The sequence below is a fragment of the Salmo salar genome, chromosome 01, assembly GCF_965601325.2.
Source record: "Salmo salar chromosome 01, fSalSal1, whole genome shotgun sequence".
NCBI lineage: Eukaryota > Metazoa > Chordata > Actinopteri > Salmoniformes > Salmonidae > Salmo > Salmo salar.
In genome coordinates this window covers 61,142,472-61,163,944 of record NC_138291.1, presented here as the reverse complement: position 1 = coordinate 61,163,944, position 21,473 = coordinate 61,142,472, and the positions used below count along the sequence as shown (strand labels likewise).

At 44.4% G+C, this 21,473-nt stretch overlaps 1 protein-coding gene across 16 annotated transcripts in view; it reads right to left on the bottom strand.

Moving 5' to 3' along the window:
• LOC106606575 (dual E2 ubiquitin-conjugating enzyme/E3 ubiquitin-protein ligase BIRC6) overlaps positions 1-21,473 on the bottom strand; it is a 151,353-nt gene that overhangs the window by 21,472 nt on the left and 108,408 nt on the right. For 13 of the 16 annotated variants that reach the window (XM_082975553.1, XM_082975584.1, XM_082975563.1 and 10 more), the window contains 4 exons: positions 8,647-8,884; positions 6,575-6,720; positions 4,823-4,933; positions 3,890-4,107 (listed from right to left, as the gene is read on the bottom strand). In XM_082975553.1, coding sequence (XP_082831679.1) covers positions 3,890-4,107; positions 4,823-4,933; positions 6,575-6,720; positions 8,647-8,884 — 713 coding nt within the window. The remainder of the gene's footprint in view (positions 1-3,889; positions 4,108-4,822; positions 4,934-6,574; positions 6,721-8,646; positions 8,885-21,473) is intronic. The other 3 variants (XM_082975571.1, XM_082975591.1, XM_014202984.3) reach the window with 1 other exon arrangement.

The window sequence follows — 21,473 nt, the reverse complement described above, 5'->3', positions numbered from 1 at the left end:
TAGGTTGTAGTTATTATAGGAATTATAGGACTATTTCTCTCTATACGATTTGTATTTCATACACCTTTGACTATTGGATGTTCTTATAGGCACTTTAGTATTGCCAGTGTAACAGTATAGCTTCCGTCCCTCTCCTCGCCCCTACCTGGGCTCGAACCAGGAACACATCGACAACAGCCACCCTCAAAGCATCATAACACATCGCTCCACAAAAGCCGCGGCCCTTACAGAGCAAGGGGAACAACTACTCCAAGTCTCAGAGCGAGTGACGTCACCGATTGAAACGCTATTAGCGCGCACCCCGCTAACTAGCTAGCCATTTCACATCGGTTACACCAGCCTAATCTCGGGAGTTGATAGGCTTGAAGTCATAAACAGCTCAATGCTTGAAGCACAGCGAAGAGCTGCTGGCAAACGCACGAAAGTGCTGTTTGAATAAATGCTTACGAGCCTGCTGCTGCCTACCACCGCTCAGTCAGACTGCTCTATCAAATATCAAATCATAGACTTAATTATAACATAATAACACACAGAAATACGAGCCTTTGGTCATTAATATGGTCGAATACGGAAACTATAATTTCAAAAACAAAACGTTTATTCTTTCAGTGAAATACAGAACCGTTCCGTATTTTATCTAACGGGTGGCAAGTCTAAATATTCCTGTTACATTGTACAACCTTCAATGTTACGTCATAATTATGTACAATTCTGGCAAATGAATTACGGTCTTTGTTAGGAATAAATGGACTTCACACAGGTCGCAACGAGCCAGGCGGCCCAAACTGCTGCATATACCCTGACTGCTTGCACGGAACGCTAGAGAAGTGACAATTTCCCGAATTATAAGAAATTCATGTTAGCAGGCAATATTAACTAAATACACAAGTATATATTTTTAAACCTGCATATTGATTTTAAAGGCATTGATGTTTATGGTTGGGTACACATTGGTGCAACGACAGTGCTAAATCATCACCCGTTTGGCGAAGTAGGCTGTGATTCGATGAGAAATTAACAGGCACCTCATCGATTATATGCAACGCAGGACACGCTAGATAAACTAGTAATATCAACCATGTGTAGTTAACTAGTGATTATGTTAAGATTGATTGTTTTTTATAAGATAAGTTTAATGCTAGCTAGCAACTTACCTTGGCTTCTTGCTGCCCTCACGTAACAGGTAGTCAGCCTGCCACACAGGCTCCTCGTGGAGTGCAATGTGAGGCAGGTGGTTAGAGCGTTGGACTAGTAACCGGAAGGTTGCAAAAACGAATCCCCGAGCTGACAAGGTAAAAAGCTGTCGTTCTGCCCCTGAACAAGGCAGTTAACCCACCGTTCCTAGGCCGTCATTGAAAATAAGAATGTGTTCTTAACTGACTTGCCTAGTTAAATAAAGGTGTTCAAATTGTTATGTTTGTTATGAAAACTTGAAATAGGCCCTAATTAAAATCGGCCATTCCGATGAAATCGGTCGACCTCTAGTGCATACGTTGGATTTATCGAAGGTATGCGTCAAACTATATGCGTAGACGGCTTGACAGAAATGGTAGCAGAAGGTGAATGTTGAACTTTTGTTGCACACATATCCAGATGATGCTGCGTACTATTTTGCGCAATGATGCTGCCAGTGTGATCGAAAAGTTACTCTCCCACACTCTCCCTCCTTCACACACACACACACACCCCACACACACACTCCCTCGCACACTGCTCCCAAAAGTTAGACACCAAACAGAATTTAAAGGAAGAGCAGATGGATTTTTCCCCTTCAGATTTAGCTTAGAATGAATTACATCGAGTAGGCATAAGCATCTCTTAGAGTAGGTGGTATATCCCTTTTCTGTTTTTCCTGTGCAATCCAAATGTGTGCATAGCCAACGGTTACCATGTTAGCAAGCTAGCCAGGTAACATGACTAAACAAGGTCGTTTGTTATCAAACCAAAAATGTACGGCCCACGAGTAGTTTAAAACGGCCCGCAACATGGTTTATAAAAGTAGGTAAATTGTGCGCCAATTTGTGATAGAATGGGGTTTGGCTAGAAACTCAAGGCTTTCAGTGAAGTTAAGGCGCAAGAATGACCGTCACTGTGCTCCGTTTTTCTCTGGCAGTGGCACTCCGAGGCTGAGCCACAGTGAAGCCTAGTCAGACTGGCCTGCTAGTCCTTACAGGCAAAATTAAAATATATCTACGTATCCATAACAAAACCCCATCACTGTCTGCACACCATCACGGCTAAATAACATTTAAAAACCGATGGGAAATGGGCAGAGAGAACAGACGGAGAGAAGCAGCCGAGTAGGCTTATGGCTGGTTAGGGGGTGCGGCTGGCTGTACACAGCTGTCACATTGGGAGATCAAAACGGTGAATATCCTCTTTCATCCCTGAAGGGGGAGAGGGGGAGATCCTGGGAGTGTCCTGTGTTCTTGCATCAACAAACAAGGTGTCTGAGTGAAGTTTCAGGCAGGTTAGCTTTTCCAGCTGTAGAGGAGAGAATGGGGAGGGGAGGAGGGGGGAGAGCTGGCCACGCTGCCAGCTGAAGAGAGCAGCTTGCTGATGGAGGAGGAGGAGTAGAGGCAGAGAGAAGCAGGCAGCGTGGGTTTGGAACAAGACACAGAATAATAAAAAAAGAATAAAAGAATCAGTGATCCAGGGGAGGGAGGTAGAAAGATACGAGAAGACGTGTGACGGTAAAGAGGATGTGGACACACTGTAGGTAGATAGTTGGTGTATGTGAGAGAGGGAGAGAATGGGTGGAGAGAAACACCGACTGACTGACCCCTGTCTCAGCAGCGTCAGGTATGAATATGCCTATCCAAACCAGCAGAGCGCTCGCAAGATAGCTTGAGGGCACCAAGTGTCACTCAGGCGGTAAGTAGATTTCGAAATTAACATTCAGACCCAACACTTTTAGTGCACTTCCCAGAGAAGTAGGTGGGAAAACTGGAGCAAGTGGTTTTGCTAATAATGTCTACTAAGATAGCTTGATGCTACCGCTCACGGTGAAAGAATGATAACACACTGTCTATGGCAGTATTTATTTATTTATTTAACCTTTTTTAACTATGCCAGTAGGACAGGGGCTCTCTGGGGACACTTGAAATGAGGGGGGGGGGCAACAACCCCAGATGGGTCACTAGATATCAATGTCCCACCACGTCCTCCAGCCTCTCAACTAGTGGCCCGTTCTTGTGCTGCTGAGGAAAAAGTTGTGTTCTTTGCAGAAATAGAACCTTAGCAGACGAGGGTTTTGACATTTACCAAATTAGACTTTGCCATTAATCAGAAAAGGGGTCAGGGCAATTTATTAAACGTCATTGATAAATGAGTAAGACTTTCAATGACGGCAGTTGCCGAATGGCCATTGGAACGCGATGCCATAGGCTATCAAGACCAGAAGCAGAGTCCCCAACAGACCAAATCCGTTTCCCCACCCCCTGCTGCAACAACCGCAAGTAGAGCAAGTCCTGCGGTTTTAATGCCCCAGACGGCATCCATTTGACTGGAACAGTACTGGCAACACCCTGCTCACTTTCACAAGCATCATCATCAGCTGGCCATCATGCCCTGAGGGCATCTCTGAATCAGACAGATGGGCTCTCCGGTAAAGGCATTTCATAAACACATTGAATACCATTGAACAGATATCACTTCTATAGATGATTACGTAAAATGTGAGTGGCTAGTACTGTATGTATAACACGGGGGGAATGATAGGCTAGGTGGATTGTGCTTGTAAAAGACATGCTGAAAGGCATGTACAATATCAAATCAAGTGGATTGATTACTGTAGGTGTAAGATAGTCCTAAGAGAATGGAATGACTGACTGAGTATAAATGGTACAGCACAGAGGACCGTAGAGGACAGGGCAGTATACATCTGTACCTTCATGATGTCCAGTCGTTCTTCGTCGCAGCGGACAAAGACGCTGGAGGAGGAGGAGAGGGGCAGCGAGGTGGAGAGTGTGACGGCCTCCTGTGCCAGGCGGCGGGCGCGGGCAGCGCTGTTGGCGTCGCTGGCATTCTTCACCTGAGACATGTAGTGGTAGTTCACCTTGAACACCAGCTTCCCGTCATCGTCCTCCGAGACCATCTCAAAGGTGTCTGCCAGGGAGAGACCCAACACGGGTATTAATGTCGATCCCTACTGGGACTGCTGTAGAGAAGGTTTAAACACTTTCACATGGTTCACTCCACATCAAAGAATAAAAGGCATGAAACAAACACCCTGTTGGCATATCATGCAAATATCCTCCCACTTGGACGAACTAGTACGCATGTATCTGGCAGTAAATCTCTATTCAGTAATGACATGGCCCCTATGTCCTTTAATCATATTCCACACCGGGGTTCCTGCCTTGATACCTTGGCTCGTCGCCGTCTCGCTCTTGTACTTTGGCCAGAGCAAGCCCGTTTACATTCATGTCACTTGCGGTTACTTTAGACGTGTGCCGCCGCAAAAATCAATTGCGGCACAACAAAAGTCCTGTAATCAACCACGGCGTGGCAGGATGAGAAGTGACAGACAGAAAATACCTTCCTCCCTGCAGACAGGCGGCAGGACTGCGTTATCTATCATTTCAGAAAGAGGTAGGAGGGGGTTTGGGGCTGCTGCTGCTGTGTTCTGGGCATTACGTGCACTGAGGAAGGAAGGACCAACCAACAGCCAGCCTCAGAGTGAAGAGCCCTGCCTCTAGTACGTCTAAGCATTCCTCCCGTCTTAAAAAGAAACCACCACATTTCTAACATACTGTATCTACCAAACCCCAACTGGGCCAACTGTACACCACACGTTGAACACAAACGCACAAGCACTCACCAAATTGGAGCTTCTTCATGATGGCCACGTACTTCTCCTCTAGTGAGCGTAGGATGGACATGGGTTTGGGTCTGGTTGTTGCCTTCTTCGAGGACTCGGCCAACTTCCTCTCTGATGGAGGGAGGGATAAAAAGAAAACCTTGTTACCATGGCAGGTTCAAAGTTATCCCTGTTTGAGGGCCTGGCTTACTGCTATGTCTGCCTGCATCTGGGTCCAGACCTACCATCTTTACATTCATCTACTGGCAGGCAAACAAACAAACAAACCACACTGTGATACAGGACTGCTGAGGTCACCGCTTCATTGATATTACTACCTAGTCCATTGCCGACTAAATCGATTAATATCGAATACACAAAAAAAATCATATTCAAGCCATATTCCTCTCCGGCTCAACAAGATCATGTCAGAATATGATGGCATTCGCAGGTAATGGCAGGGTTTGTCACACCTCCTTATCCTCCCGTTTTCACCTTCATATTGATGAATGAATCTGCAATCAGTTGGAGATGCAAACATGGAATTCTCCCACCCCCTACCCTCCAATTTCTTCTGGGTCTTGTCGACAGCTAAACCATGTCCAAGACAAATGACAATGGAAACGGCCCCCAATTTTCGCACCGACAGTCGAGAGATGGGATAGAAAGCAGTTAATGCATTCACATAATTAACTGTCTATTTATAGCACCCCAGCCCCGCTCTCATCCTCTGCTTTAGTTACTGCTACCTGGACAGATGTACCTCCCATTAAATTACTGGTGCATTTTACTGGCCTATTACGACCAGACTTAGAAGGCAAGGGGGGCATTAAAAAAAAAAACGTGCCGTCGATACTATATTTACTCTGTTCTGTTGGCACGTTAGCGTTGGATATAAATATTTCCTGGAACAGTTTCCCAGTTTAACCAGTCTAATACTAGGCTGTAAGAACAGAGCTTTAAAACGCCCGCCTCCTCGTTAGCCTTTAGCTGGGCCATTTTAACGATGAATTAAAACAATTGCATATCGGTCCAGCCCTCTATGCTGTCCATGCCCTCTAGGCAGCATTCTTCAGCAACGGTGAGTAATGGCTGGCAGGAGCTCCCTGACAGAGGGTTTTATGACCCGATGCCCTCTCACTACCAAACCCTCCTGTCCTTCTCGTGACCGTCTGCACTATGGGTCTCCCTGCACCGTAGGGACGCGGACAGAAGGGTTGCACGGGGACCGGAGGACAACAGGTGGCCACAATAGAACATGCGTCTCTATTTGGCGTCAAAGTGAGAGAACGGGTTAACTTTTCATCTGTCACTGACGGAGTGGGGGTGGAGTTGGGTAAGGGATGTTCAGGCCTAAAACAGGACGCGTTTCCTTGATTAAGATCAAATTGAGACTTAAAAGGCTCCAAGTCAATGACAGCCCAGGGAATTTGTACTTGTGGAGACAAAAACTTAAGAGACCCATTTTCTTGTCCTTGTCCCAAGAACACACAGGACAAAAGGGAGAGGTAGCGAGAAAAATGTAGAGTGGGAAGACATTTGGGACCTGCTGAAATAATTCAGTCGAACTTCTAGGGGGGAGGGGGACAAAATCCTTTGAAAGAGCCAAAACCAGACAACCTTTAAAAAGGCACTGGCTAACATTTTACTGTGTCACTTCGTATTACAATAAATGTCTGTAAAAATAGCCAAGGAGGGTCCAGACTAATAGTCCCCTTGCTCGGCATGGTTTGGCCCTAGGCCAGAGAGTGACGTGTGTGCGGCCAGCCTTACCCTGGTTGGCCTGCCGCAGGCTGGTGGTGGCAGCGTAGACAATCTCAGCCGTCCTCTGGATGTCAGGCACCAGCAGGGTCAGGCCCTCAGGCTCTGGGTCTGAGCTATCAGGCTTCACCACGCCTTTTGCCTTGTCTTTCTTTGACCTGAATAACAAAAAGAGGAGTTCAGTAAATCAACATAATCCCTGCCTGCAGTGACATATATTGCTAATTTACTTGCATTGCATTCAATCACGGAAGGAAATCTGAGGTGACTATATTACTGATGGCAATAGAAATGTTCAATGGACCTCAGGAGTGCAACAATTAAACATTTTGGGCGGTTCTGTAGATGATAACCGTGTCCATCTGAAAAGGAGCATATTGCCCAGTGAGCCACAATCCTGAAGCAAAATTGATATACCCATTCCCAGTATTTTTCATGCTCTGTTAAAGGGGTGTGCATCCAACGGTGAAGCCTCAAAATCAAGAAGCATAGACCATCTGACCCAATGTTCAGACAAACGTAACGAAGTGGCAAGGACACCATTCCTCTGCCGAGGTGCCATGAATACTTTAACCAGTTTTGTGATGGCGCGCAGCATAAATAACTTGGCGCTCACAACTAGATAAGCAGAGAGACCAGTTTCTAAGGAGGTTTGTATGGGAACTAAACCCGACATTGAAAAAAACCTCCCTACTTTCATCCGAGTTAAATTAAGTCCCTGCATCAAAACTCCTGCGTTAAGTGGAAAACCCCAGAGGTGGCTGAACTACACGAGGGACGCAAACCGTCCTTTAACCTTGTGCTTAAAAACGCTGTGGGAGCCGAGAGGAGAAAGGATTCCGCGGCCTTGCTGATGGGTGGCTGAAAAAGACACTTTCCACATGACCTTTTGTGAAGTTGGACAGCCGCCAAGTTCCCTCCCCTTTCTCGCCCCTCTGCTTCACCGAGGACAGTCAGCGAAGGTCTTCTGTCACCAACCCCCCCCCCCCCCGCCTCATCGGCCATTTCATTCCATTCCATTGCAGGCCAGGCGGCCAACACAGGCCTTGGCAGGCTGGACACAGATGGGGAGAGACAGTTGAAGAGAATGCCTAACGCTCCGCTGTGGATGCCCAGCTGTCCCAACCGCCCCAAGGCCCAGCTTTCATTAGACCTCTCTCAGTGTGTCTGGACCTCAGCCCTCAGAGTCCAGCCTGATGTAATGCCTGTGGATATGATGCTTATGAATGCATTATCGCTGAGGCACGACGGAGCCGATAGCAGGGCATTTTCCTTCCTCACCCCCCATCAAAAAACCACAGCTTCATGCTGGACCATCCTCAGACAGTAATCCTAATTGTGTTGCTGATAAGCAGCAGGGGTACAGACCACCAGGTAGGTCTGTCAGAGTCTCCCAGGGCGGATTGGCTATTCTTCTGTACATTTGAAAAGAACTATCATGGGTCCTAGCATGTTTGTTGGCGGGACATTCAAGAGGGATGGGCTGTGCCTTCTAAAAATAACACCCAGCTGGAGCATTACATTCATAATATGCCACCAGGGAGGAGACGTGCATGTCTGTGGGAATCGTACATGCGCTGGAACGGTTTGATAAGTCTCCACGGATAACATCCTATAAATATTGACTCCTCGGATGGGATCCCACGGAATATTGATGATACCGCACACTGGGTGGATGTGTGTAGCTAGCGTAGAGGATAGGAAGAGGTTAAGAGTGCCTTGGCTCCTCTGAAGTGTCCTGCTACGGTCTTTGCGTAAAGCTCAGCACTGGGCTGGATGGGGGGGGGGGGGGGGATATATGGGAGGGGGTTAAGGATCATTTACACAAACTGTTATTTGTGCTGCTGAGGCAGAATAACATGGACTTCCTGCACACTTTGTGGCTGTGATGAATAATGGTCACAGACGCACAGGTCAGGTCTACAGGCTCACTACTGCTGATGACTCACGGTCTAGAGACCAGGGAAGAGGCTGGCCCAGGATTTGAACCCCCTTGAAACGCTAATGCTCCGCTGAAACCATCAATTTACATTGATTACATGGGCAGTAAGACTTTATTCTTTGCTAGTTTTGTATATTCTTACTCTGTCCGTCTAAGTCCCCACCTGAGGCGGTTAGTGTAGGTATCCACGCAAGTCTTCATCTTGGCCAGCAGCATGCCCACAGACGTCTGTCCCTCGGAGTTTTCCTCCTCTTCTTCCTCCTGGCTGGGGTCTCCTGACAGAGGCAGCAGCAGGGGCACCAGGGCCGTGGAGGTGGAGATGGCCCTCAGCAGCTCCAGCAGCGCCCGGTACAGGGGCACGTGGCGTGCCATGTCAAGCACTGAGGGGGAAGAGAACACGGGAACAAGGGCGTTAAGGAGGAAGGTAACTCAGACTGAAGAGTGCATAAGCGAGAGCCAAGAGAAAACTGGTAAATAGGGTTGTTTTGGAATCAATCCGAATAAAAACATGGACAAAAGACAACCCATAATTCCTCTCCTGCTATCAAACTACGCATTGCTGTAAAAGGAAATCCAATTGGACTGGCACATCTGAAGACGCACACAAGGTTTACAAATCGAAATTTGCTTCCAAGACACCAGTTTAGAATTCAATATAGGAGTACATGAGAGAACATAAGAGTATCCGTCACATGGCCTTGAGTCAACCTGTGTGTGGTGCGTGTGACAGGATAAATGGGGGCAGGTCGGAGAACCCCAGATTGCACTTGGAGAAAGGAGAGGAGCAGCATGACTACAGATGGATTGTAGCGAGCAGAAAGCTAGTGAAAGGGATATTAAATATGATTAGAGTTCCAGGAATGGACAAATGACATGCACACACTAGGAACAGCCCTCAGCCGGCCAAACCAAAGTCCAGAACTCAATTTAAACTGCTCACAAACAAAAACGTGTGCCCGACTTCTGTCCAATACCAACTCACGTCCCTGAATGCAACTCAAAAACAGCGCCGGGTTCCAGGCCCTGAAATGAAGCCGAGCCAGCTAGTCAGGAGGGCAGGAACCAATGGAAGCTAATCTAAAAGGAAAGCCTGGGGCCGAGCAACTCCCTCACTTGTGTTCCCAGATACATGATTGAATCAAATAATGAATCTCAGGGTGTCATTTTCTAGAATGTAGGACGAGTCTGGCAGTGTGATAGCTGTGCTGTGGTCCAAGGAAAAGCGGGAGTGCGGGAGAGAGAAAGAGGTGGAGACATATTAGATTTGCGGGGAGGGAATAATCCTGACGTGGCTGTGACAGGAGCAGGCCCAGCTGTTTGTCCTGCAGCTCTTCATTGTGATGGGATTCCATACAGTATAGGTCCCCCTCATCCGCATGACGAGGACTGACAGTTCCCACTTCATACCCATAATGGAAGTTTAAATAACATTGGGTTGTGGTGGCGAGCCTGCTGAGCTAGGTCCCTGCATTCCGTTGAGAGGGGCTTGGGCGAGACAGAGGGCAGGTGCACTCGGCGACACACAAACCCCATTAAAATCTAACCTGGTTCCACGTGGTTGTGGTGTGAGAAAGGACTCTACAACAGCCCTGGCCTGGGCCAGCGTGAAACCGGCATAAAAGGATGTGCTAGGTTTCTTTGTGTGTGGTTGGTTGTGTTCCTAGTCGGGGGGGGGGGGGGATAAAAAGAACACCCAGATATAATCCCTTGGTGAAAGGAGAGGATTTGAAGGATGTATTCAAAACAGGTCTGACTTGGAGAAGCACAAAGGCAATTTGATGCATTAGAACAAATCAAGCAGAGAGCACCAAGGAAGCAACCTTGTCCTCGCTCCTTTGTCTGATGTTCTCCCGTTTATTTAGCCTCATTGTTTACCAAGCTGTCTGAAAAGCATAAAATCCCTTTTTGTGGCCTACATCCCTTGGATGTGTTTTAAGCCGTCCGTGGACAGTCATAGTCCTGCGGAACCAAGATCGTGTCCATCATTGACAGAGGCATATCCGGTCTGTGAGTGGAAAGAGATTTGCGGTGACGGCACAGAAATGACCATTCGCTCATGTGCGCGTACACGTGTGTCACTGTCTACCTGAGCGCAACTGTGTGCTCGTGCCAGACTCAAATGGAGCAGGACGGGCCTCACTTTTGCACCCAGTCCACTTTACATTTCTATTAGAATTCCCGGCCCCAACGTCTCTTTCCCAGATTTTTAACATTGACCTCTCGTCACTTTAATCTGCTCCTCAATCCTCTCTAGTGTGTGGGCGGCACCCAGAGCAGAATCCAAATCCCCACCCTACTGATTCCATTTACGCAATTACCTCTAGGCTCCGGTCAACTGGTATGATTGATGTGGGAGATGTCACTATTATCCTTATGTCTAATGTCCCCAGTGTTGAGTGAGTGTCTGTTGCTTTTAAACTCCTCCTCCATGTCCCCCCCCCCCATTCTCCTCGAACTCTCATGGTCAAGTACATCCCTTGTTCGTCATCATTTAACTTGGACTAGAACCAACAAGAGAGCTTTCTCTGCGCAAGGAAAGAAGATGGACTGAGAATCTAATAATAGATTAAGACTCAGGCTTTTTTCCCCCCAAATGGGTGATAAAACAAGGTTAGGAAATCTAACGACAGCAGTAATGCTGTAGAGACAAACATAGGTCTGATATGACCTTTGTTCCTTTAAGGCAAACCATAATTCTATCCATCAGATTAAAATAAAGGACACAAAAAGTCACAACAGGAGGGGCACCTCCCCAGACTTTAAATTGGCAATAAAATATCCACTTGTTAACTAATTGGAATCGGACCAGAACCAAAAAGACAAAAACAAACCTGCCACTAATTTCAGTCACATTCTATGAGTCCGTTGGTGGCAATAAGACAGATGAACAGTGCAGCATGACACAAAGGAGAGAAGGTTACCCATGATACTATGGCAGACTAACAGAAAAGGAACTACAGTGAACTGGACATCCATCTTGACCATAGCTGGCTTGTGAAGACTGACCGGGGGGCGGCATATGCATTCGGGACCCCTTGTCCACATTTTATTACGTTACAGCCTTAAAGAAAATTATTATTATTAATTATTCCCGCAATCTACACACAATACCCCATAATGACAAAGCAAAAACAGGCTTAGACATTTTTGCAAAAACGCATTAAAAATAAAATACTGAAATATGTAAATGTGAATAGTATTCAGATCCTTTACTCAGTACTTTGTTGAAGCACCATCGGCAGCAATTACAGCCTCGAGTCTTCTTGAGTATGACGCTACAAGCTTGTTACGTGTATTTGGGGAGTTTCTCCCATTGTTCTCTGCAGATCCTCTCAAGCTTTGTCAGGTTGGATGGGGAGCGTCGTTGCACAGCTACTTTCAGGTCTCCAGAGATGTTCGATTGGGTTCAAGTCTGCGCTCTGGCTGGGCCACTCAAGGAGATGGAGACTTGTCCCGAAGCCATTGCGGCGTTGTCTTGGCTGTGTGCTTAGGGTTGTTGTCCTGGAGGTGAACCTTCACCCCAGTCTGAGGTCCTGAGCACTCTGGAGCAGGTTTTCATCAAGGAGCTCTGTACATTGCTTTGTTAATCTTTCCCTTGATCCTGACTAGTCTCCCAGTCCCTGCCACTGAAAAACATCCCCACAGCATACTGCCACCACCATGCTTCATCTTAGGGATGGTGCCAGGTTTCCTCCAGACGTGACGCTTGGCATCAGACCAGAGAATCTTGTTTCTCACAGTATGGGAGTACTTTGTACGCATTTTGGCAAACTCCAAGCGGGATGTCATGTGCCTTTTACTGAGGAGTGGCTTCTGTCTGGCCACTCTACCATAAAGTCCTGATTGGTGGAGTGCTGCAGAATTGGTTGTCTTTCTGGAAGGTTCTTCCATCCCCACAGAGGAACTCTGGAGCTCTGTCAGTGACCATCGGGTTCTTGGTTACATCCCTGACCAAGGAACTTCTCCCCCGATTGCTCAGTTTGGCTGGGCGGCCAGCTCTAGGAAGAGTCTTGGTGGTTCCAAACTTCATACATTTAAGAATAATGGAGGCCACTGTGTTTTTTGGGACCTTCAATGCTGCAGAAATGATTTGGTACCCTTCCCCAGATCTGTGCCTTGACACAATCCTGTTTCGAAGCTCTACGGACAATTCCTTCAACCTCATGGCTTGGTTTTTGCTCTGACATGCATTGTCAACTGTGGGACCTTATATGGACAGGTGTGTTCCTTTCCAAATCATGTCCAATCAAATGAATTTACCACAGGTGGACTCCAATCAAGTTGTAGAAATATCAAGGATGATCAATGGAAACAGGACGCACTGGAGCTCAATTTCGAGTCTCATAGCAAAGGGTCTGAATACTTATGTAAATACGTTTTTTTTTGTATTTATTTTTTTAATACATTTGCAAAAAAAATAAACCTGTTTTCGCTTTGTCATTATGGGGTATTGCGTGTAGATTGATGAGGGGAAAAACATTTAATACATTTTAGAATAAAAATGTGGAAAAGTAAAAGGGGTCTGTGTACTTTCCCAATGCACTGTTTAGCTAGGTGCTTCATACTAAAAACAATCTGAGCAGGCATGTGAGATGCAGGCAGGCGTGTGAGATGCAGGCAGGCGTGTGAGATGCAGGCAGGCGTGTGAGATGCAGGCAGGCGTGTGAAATGCAGGCAGGCGTGTGAGAGCAGACATGGACACAAGAGGGTCTGAGCGGGAAGGCGGGAGACAAGGAGAGAGAAGTTGATAGAAAAAGCGCGAGAGATAGAAGTGGGAGATGGACTGGAGCACTGATGCATTCTCTAAAAACCCAGAATCTCAACCATCCAGAGACAAAACAGAGATGCTCTTCGCATATTGTATTTTAAAAACAAGGCCAATAGCTAACATCTTAAATAGTCTTACAATGGATTTTTGTGGTTTAGGGGAAACTTGAGACCGTGGCTATGCTACAGTTTAACAAAAGGCTAGGAAGGTCGGTGACACAAACCAGTCAAAATACTAAACACATTTATCTTCGCACTGTGGCTTGGTTCAAGTTTAATTGGCTTCTCGACAGGGCGCACAACTGCTTCTGACACACTAGAGAAGACGGGGAATCGCCTTGGATTTATCCACGGCACCTCTCATCAAAGCTGGAAGAGCATGGCACTGGCTCGCAGGGGCCAACCCCACCACACGTTGATATTCATCACAACATTCCTCAGTATATTTGGGCATCTGTGAGACAAATAATCCCCAGAACATCAATAGCCTCTCACCCGATATAAAGCCCTTGCAGGAAATAGGGCTAACTAACCTGACAGGAATATGACTAAAAAGTGACAAGTGAGAGGAAGGTGTGCAAACCAAATGCAAATTGGGTTTGTTCCACCAATTGGATGCCTTTTGAGAAGTGTAACTTTGTGGGGGAAAAAAACGTTTTATTTCAACACATTTTTTACATTGACATAAAGAGCACATTCAACTTAATAAAAAGCACCCCCCATCTCAAGATGTTAAATAAGTGAAATAAAGTGCCTATTAAGTGCCAAATAAAGTAACAGGGTTGACGACGTGATCTTATATCAGTCATAAATCCTTTTGTGACAAGGGGAATGGAAGCTTGTTGTGTGCAACAGGGCAGGGCAATTGAATGCAAGCTTCACAAAAAAATGTAATTGTTAAAAAATGTCTAGCCTGTCTGACGTGTAAAACTCGACACCGCTTACTTGATCACAAAACACCAGAAAATGTCCAAAAAGAGTAGAACCAGCTGAGCTCACCTGCTTTTACACTAGGACTTGACTATTATATGTTCAATGTCTGTTTAAAAAAAAAAAAAAAACTTAAAAAGGAATAGTTTCACCATATTAAAACAAGAGTTCAGTTCACGTAAAAAGGTTGACTTTAAAACGTGGAACAGGTTTTTTTTCTTCCTTAAAATGAATCACTAATAATATGCCATAAATAATCTTCATAAATGACTGTCAAAGCAACAAAATAACTAGGGCTTTATAATGATCGTGAAACTTGAGAAATGTTGGATTTAAGTGGACTTAAAAACTTCCTAGAAGTCAGAGGATGCACAGAGGGACATGTCAGATTTATTGAATTTTCCATGTCGTCTATATTAAAAAGGGCACTTCATTTAATATAACAGGCTTTTAAAATTCTATATTTGTACACAATTTCCACTTAAAGGGGCTCATTTTACGGAACAACCCAATTCAAATTCATTAAAGAGAATGAGATCAAAACATTAAAATGTGGCAGTGGAGCCGTCCTAATAAGTGCCAAGACATGATGGCCTGAAATGTCTCTTGGCTGCAACAACGCATAAACAATTCAGAGACGACATCCAAAAAGCCACAAGGCAAGGGGAAGGCATCTAATATACTCTATTCGCAACTTTACTTAGAAATCACATAAAGTGGAGCAGGTTGAAATATTACATCAAGCTAAGTGTGATGCTAAAATACGACACTCCAGAGTTGAGAACCAGTCGAGGGTTAGCTGCATACATAATGCATGTGCGACAAGCATTGAAAGTATAAAGCCTTTGCTAGTCCTCAAAGCAGAAGTACAAGCATTAAGAACAGAGCGCCCCCTGAGCACCCCAGCCATGTTATCTAGGCCTACACTGTTATTATTGTCAATGTAACAACACACCAGCCATTTGTTTTTTTATGACTCATTTTGATAGGGAGACGTTGTGGGCAATTAGCATCACTCCTCTAACGGGAAGCACAGAAAATGAGACCCCAGAGCTTACATGTCCACCTTTTTCATAATTCAACATCTATCATGGTCCAAAACACACCAACACAGTCATGAAGAGGGCATCACAACACCTCTTACCCCTCAGGAGGCTGAAAAGATTTGGCATGGGCCCTCAGATCCTCAAATAGTTATAGAGCTGCACCATGGAGAGCATCTTGACTGGTTGCCATCCAGGAGCTCTATACCAGGCGGTGTCAGAGGAAGGGCCTAAAAATTGTCAAAGACTCCAGCCACCCAAGTCATAGACTAGTGGTACCGATGCACCAAGTCTGGAACCAACAGGTCCCTAAACAGCTTCTACACCCAAGCCATAAGAGTGATAAATAGTTAGTTGAATAGTTAACCAAATTAGCTACCCGGACTACCTACATTGACCCTTTTTGCACATATGCTGCTGGTAATGTTTATTATGTGACTTTATTCCTAGTTATATGTACAGTGCCTTCAGAAAGTATTCACACCCCTCGACTTGATCCACATTTAGTTGTGTAACAGTCTGAATTTAAAATGGATTAAATTGAGATTGTCTCTGGTCTACTACACACAATACCCCATAATGTCAAAGAGAAATTATGTTTTTATTGTATTTTTGTTTTTACAAATGAAAAGCTGAAATGTCTTGAGTCAATAAGTATTCAACTGCTTTGTTATGGCAAGTCTAAATAAGTTCAGGAGTTCATTTTTGCTTAAAAAGTTAGTGAGCGCAATAGTGTTTAACCTGACTTTTTAATGACCACTTCAACTAAAGGAGGGAAACCATTCAGGGATTGGACCATTCACCACAAGGCCAAAAGGTGACATTAAAACAGTCAGAGTTTAATGGCTGTGATAGGAGAAAACCGAGGAGGGAACAACATTGGTCTTCCCTGTGGCTCAGTTGGTAGAGCATGGTGGTTGCAACGCCAGCATGGTGTGTGCAACGCCAGGGTTGTGGGTCCGATTCCCACGGGGGGCCAGTACAAAAAAAAATGCAAAAAAAAAAATGCATGAAATTAAATGTATGCATTCACTACTGTAAGTCGCTCTGGATAAGAGCGTCTGCTAAATGACAAATGTAAATGTTACTCCACAATACTAAATTGACAGAGTGAAATGGAATCCTGTACAGAATAAAAATTGTCCAAAACATGCAGTCTGTTCACAACAAGGCACTCAAGTAATACTGAAAAAATAAAAATAAAAATAAAAGTGGCAAAGCAATTAATTGTTTGTCCTGAATACAGCGTGTTACTTTTTGGGCAAATCCAATACAGCACATTAATGAGTACCACTTCATATTTTCAAGCATAGTGGTGGCTGCATCATGTTATGGATCTGCTTGTAATCGTTAACTGGGGTGTTTTTCCAGGATAAAAAAATAAATGGAGCACAGGCAAAATCCTAGAGGAAAACCTGGTTCAGTCTTTTCTAAACAGACACTGGGAGATGAATTAATCTTTCAGCAGGACAATCGACACTTGAGTTGCTTACAAAGAGGACAGTGAATGTTACAGTTCTGACTTAAATCTGCTTTAGAATCTATGGCAAGACCTGAAAATGGTTGCCTAGCAATGATCAACAACCAAACAGAGCTTGAATCATTTTGAAAATAATAAGAAATGGTAAATGTTGCACAATCCAGTTGTGGAAAGCTCTTGGAGGCTTTCCAGAAAGACAGCTGTAATCGGCTTGTGATGACACCGCTCTGGATGAAGTTCATGGTTGGGATTGTACACTACACCGTCCAAAGATGTCAATGTCAACATAAAAAACAAATTAAATGATCAAATTGATTGACATTTATAAAATTGCATAGCGAATATGGCAATATGAATACTGTGCTCGTTATATTTTTAGCATGAGTTACACAATAAGAACATTTTTGTAATGATTAATCTCCAAGTGGCCATTGATTTAGCATAATTGAACACGTCACAAGTAGTGTCACTCCATCTAGTGGAAGGGGAAAGCAAACGGGTCAGTATTCAGCAGTGGGCTGCATAATCTGTTTGTATATCCAATCACAGCGCAGCGACATGTTTCAGGCCCACCTTCAGCTAAAACGTTGCCCTGTGGCATCAGGTTTGAAATGAGATGAGAAACCGAAGGAAATGAGAGAGCTCAAACAAGAGGCCTGTGCTTCTGGGAAGGAAGGAGGAAGGGAAGAGGGAGGGATGAGAGAGCGCAACGCTGCCGTGTGTACTTGACAAATTAGTGTTCGTAGAACTACCAGATAAGAGTGCCATCGGCAGCGACTCCTCTCCTACCACCGACGCTGTTGGCAGCTTCAATACAAGAACACTCTAACCTTGCACCTTTTCTCCTGTTCCCAGTCTCCTGCTCCTCCTATAGCAGCACAGTAAAATGTGTAATAGACAGGATCCTGAGTTTTGTGCAATCATGTGACAGAAATATTTTATCCTATATTTTAAACCATATCCAGAAATGGGAATTGCACCAACAAATGTAAGCTATTGTGTCCATTTATAGCTGGGAAGGGACCTCTACTGTTTCTACAAGGCCAGCGGAGTATGATTTTTGTTTCAACTTGTTGGTATTGTATTCTTTGGTCAATTCCTACTAGCACAGACTTTGTTGATAACTATTGAGGGAAAATGTACTTCTTACAACTGTGATATGTGGTCTCACCTAGCGATCTTAAGATAACTGCGCCAATTGTAAGTCGCTCTGGATAAGAGAGTGTCTGCTAAATGACAAAAATAAAAATGATGAAAAAGCTTTAAATAAAAAAAGGTTCACATCCAGGCATGTCACATGATTGTGCAAAACAGGGCCCTAGATCGAGGCTAGCCAAGCAGTACTACGCACAGGGAGGTAAGTGGGAATAAGAGCAGCGAGTGTGGGAGAGGCGTCACAGTAGCCTGGTTGCTCCTCCTGCAGGTTCCCCGAGGTAGCAGTGAGTGACAGCTTGGCACAGGGCACAATGTCCAGCCAGCCTTGTTTATCCACAATTGGGGGTTAGGCTCAGGTAGCGGTAGTAAAACTGTAGTAAACAAATGAGAACGTGTGAAAAGGGGAATGGCAAGGAGGTCAATGGCTATAGCAGAAATTGCTTATTCGAAATATGTTGCCGAGGATAAAAATGGAATCGGCTTGGTTTATGCTACACACTCCTTTGCAGTGAATAGCTGGTCGGTCTCTGCGATTAAATAGAGTCATGTGAATAGAAGTAAATAGGCTGGCCCTGTCATTATGTTACTAAGCCAGTGGGCTCCCTGCATGTTTCTATTCCCAGTTCATCATGGGAGAAAACAGCAGGTGACAGAGGTCAATAAAGCAATAACAGATAAGGTCCCACCAGAAACACAGATCAGCATGGTAGATAGTTCTGGGGAATTACCCAACATTTCGGTTATTTTGGGGTTTTTAAAAAACGAAATTGACTTGACATTTTGAATTCCATTTCCTTGTTTTTTTCTGTGAGCGCAATGGAGTTTCTCTAGAGATAAATCAGATCAAGCCCGAACTGTGGGATGTATACTGAACAAAAATAAATGCAACAATTTCAAAGATTTTGCTGAGTTACAGTTAACACAAGGAAATCAGTCAATTGAAATAAATCGATTAGCCCTAAACTACAGATTTCACATGATGGGGCAGGGGCTCTGCCATGGGTGGGCATAGGTCTACCCACTTGGGAGCCAAAACTAGGTCCAGCCAATCAGAAAGAGTTTCTCCCCACAAAAGGGCTTTATTACAGACAGAAATACTCCTCCGTGAAGATCCCACAGGTGAAGAAGCCGGATGTGGAGGCCCTGGGCTGGTGTGGTTACACTTGGTCTGCGGTTGTGAGGCCGGTTGGACGTACTGCCAAATTCTCTAAAACATTGGAGGTGGCTTATGGTTGAGAAATAAACCGCTCTGGTGGACATTCCTGCAGTCAGCATGCCAATTGCACGCTCCCTCAAAACTTGAGACATCTGTGGCATTGCTTTGTGTGAGAAAACTGCCAATTTTAGAGTGTTCTTTTATTGTTCCCTAGCACAAGGTGCACCTGTGTAATGATCATGCCTTTTAAAATCAGCTTCTTGATATGCCACACCTGTCAGGTGGATGGATTATATTGACAAAGGAGAAATGCTCACTAACAGGGATGCAAACAAATGTGTGCACAAAATTTGCGAGAAATTAAAAACTTTGTGCATATAAAATCTTTCTGGGATCTTTTATTTCAGCTCATGAAACATTTTACATGTTTCTTTTATATTTTTGTTCAGTGTAGTAAGGAGTTACCAAAATAGCAATATCCTACATAGTTTAGTGCAGAAAACGTGGTTAACTACAAAAGACCATAATCCATTGCTCGCCTACACAGGATAGAGCACAGGCTGCATCGTGAGGTATCTCTACCTGAAAATGCATGATCTAAGTGATTGGTATTCAGCAGTCATAAAAGTATGCATTATTTACTTTGAAGAACTACTAAAACAGTGATTTTGTCAGACAGCAGCTTCATAGAAATGAGATGACTTGGAATGAAGTAAAGTCATCAAATAGGCCTAAAACAAATGTAATAAACTTAATAAATGGTTCAGAAGTATTAAGCAGTAATGGGCAGTCACTACCATCATGGGACTTGTATTAATTGTTGTATTCTATGCTACAGCATTCAACCTACATTATTCATTTAAAATGTGTATCTAAACCAAAAACACATAGTACCAGTCAGAAGTTGACACACCAACTCATTCAAGGGTTTTAGTTTATTTTTACTATTTTCTACATTGTAGAATAATAGGGAAGACAAAGCTATGAAATAACACATGGAATCATGTATTAACCAACAACAAAAAAGTGTTAAACAAATACATTTTATATTTGAGATTGTTCAAAGTAGCCACCTTGATGACAGCTTTGCACACTCTTGGCATTCTCTCAACCAGCTTCATGAGGTAGTCACCTGGAATGCTTTTCCAACAGTCTTGAAGGAGTTCCCATATGTGTTGGGTCATTGTCCTGTTGAAAAACAAATGGTAGTGGGACGAAGCCCAAACCAGATGGGATGGCATATCGCTGCAGTAGCCATGCTGGTTAAGCGTGCCTTGAATTCTAAATAAATCACTGAGTGTCACCAGCAAAGCACCCTCACCCCATCCCACCTGCTCCATGCTTCACAGTGGGAACCACACATGCGGAGATCGTCAGTTCACCTACTCTAAGTCTCACAAAGACATGGCGGTCGGAACCAAAAATCTCAAATTTAGACTCAGACCAAAAGGACAGATTTCCACCGGTCTAATGTCCATTGCTGTGTTTCTTGGCCCAAGCAAGTCTTTTCTTATTGGGGTCCTTTAGAAGAGGTTTCTTTGCAGCATTTCGACCATGAAGGCCTGATTCCCGCAATCTCCTCTGAACAGTTGATGTTGAGATGTGCCTGTTACTTTTGGTATCTTCTGTATACCACCCTTACCTTGTAACACCACAACTGATTGGCTCAAACGCATGAAGGAAAGAAATTACACAAATTAACAAGGCACACCTGTTAAGTGAAATGCATTCCAGGTGACTACCTCATGAAGCTGGTTGAGAGAATGCCAAGAGTGTGCAAATCTATCAAGGCAAAGGGTGGCTACTTTGAAGAATCTCAAATCCAAAATATATATAGATTTGTTTAACACTTTTTTGGTTACTACATGTTTCCATGTGTTATGTCATAGTTTTGATGTCTTCACTATTATTCTACAATGTAGAAAATAGTACAAATAAAGAAAAACCCTGGAAAGAGTAGGTGTCTAAACTTGACTGGTACTTTATATGCAAAAAAACCCCACTTGTACATGTCTGAAATAGGACAAATTTAAGCACCCACTTAATTAGCACTATACAGTACATACCAGGGACATAATCAAAATTTGTGATGGTGGATCAATTCAAGGGACAAATTCCAAGGAGATATAGCCATAATCTAGTTGAATTGCATCAGCTTTTTTGTTTGTTCCTAATCAAGCACAAATTCCGAACCGTAAAATGCCTCTCCAGTCCTCGAGAAGACATTGTTTCTCTGAATGCTTCGAAACACCAGGGATCCTAATCATTTTGCCACAGTTGTAATATGACTCTGATTGGAGTCATTTGGAAAAAAATGGGCTGCCTGGGGGCTGCCTCTGTAGAATTCGCCCTGCTGATAATTGCCCCGGTCTGTAATTTCCCAGCATTGAGATTGGTGTGTGTGTGGATCCTAATGATCAGAGGTGTTCATCCACTCA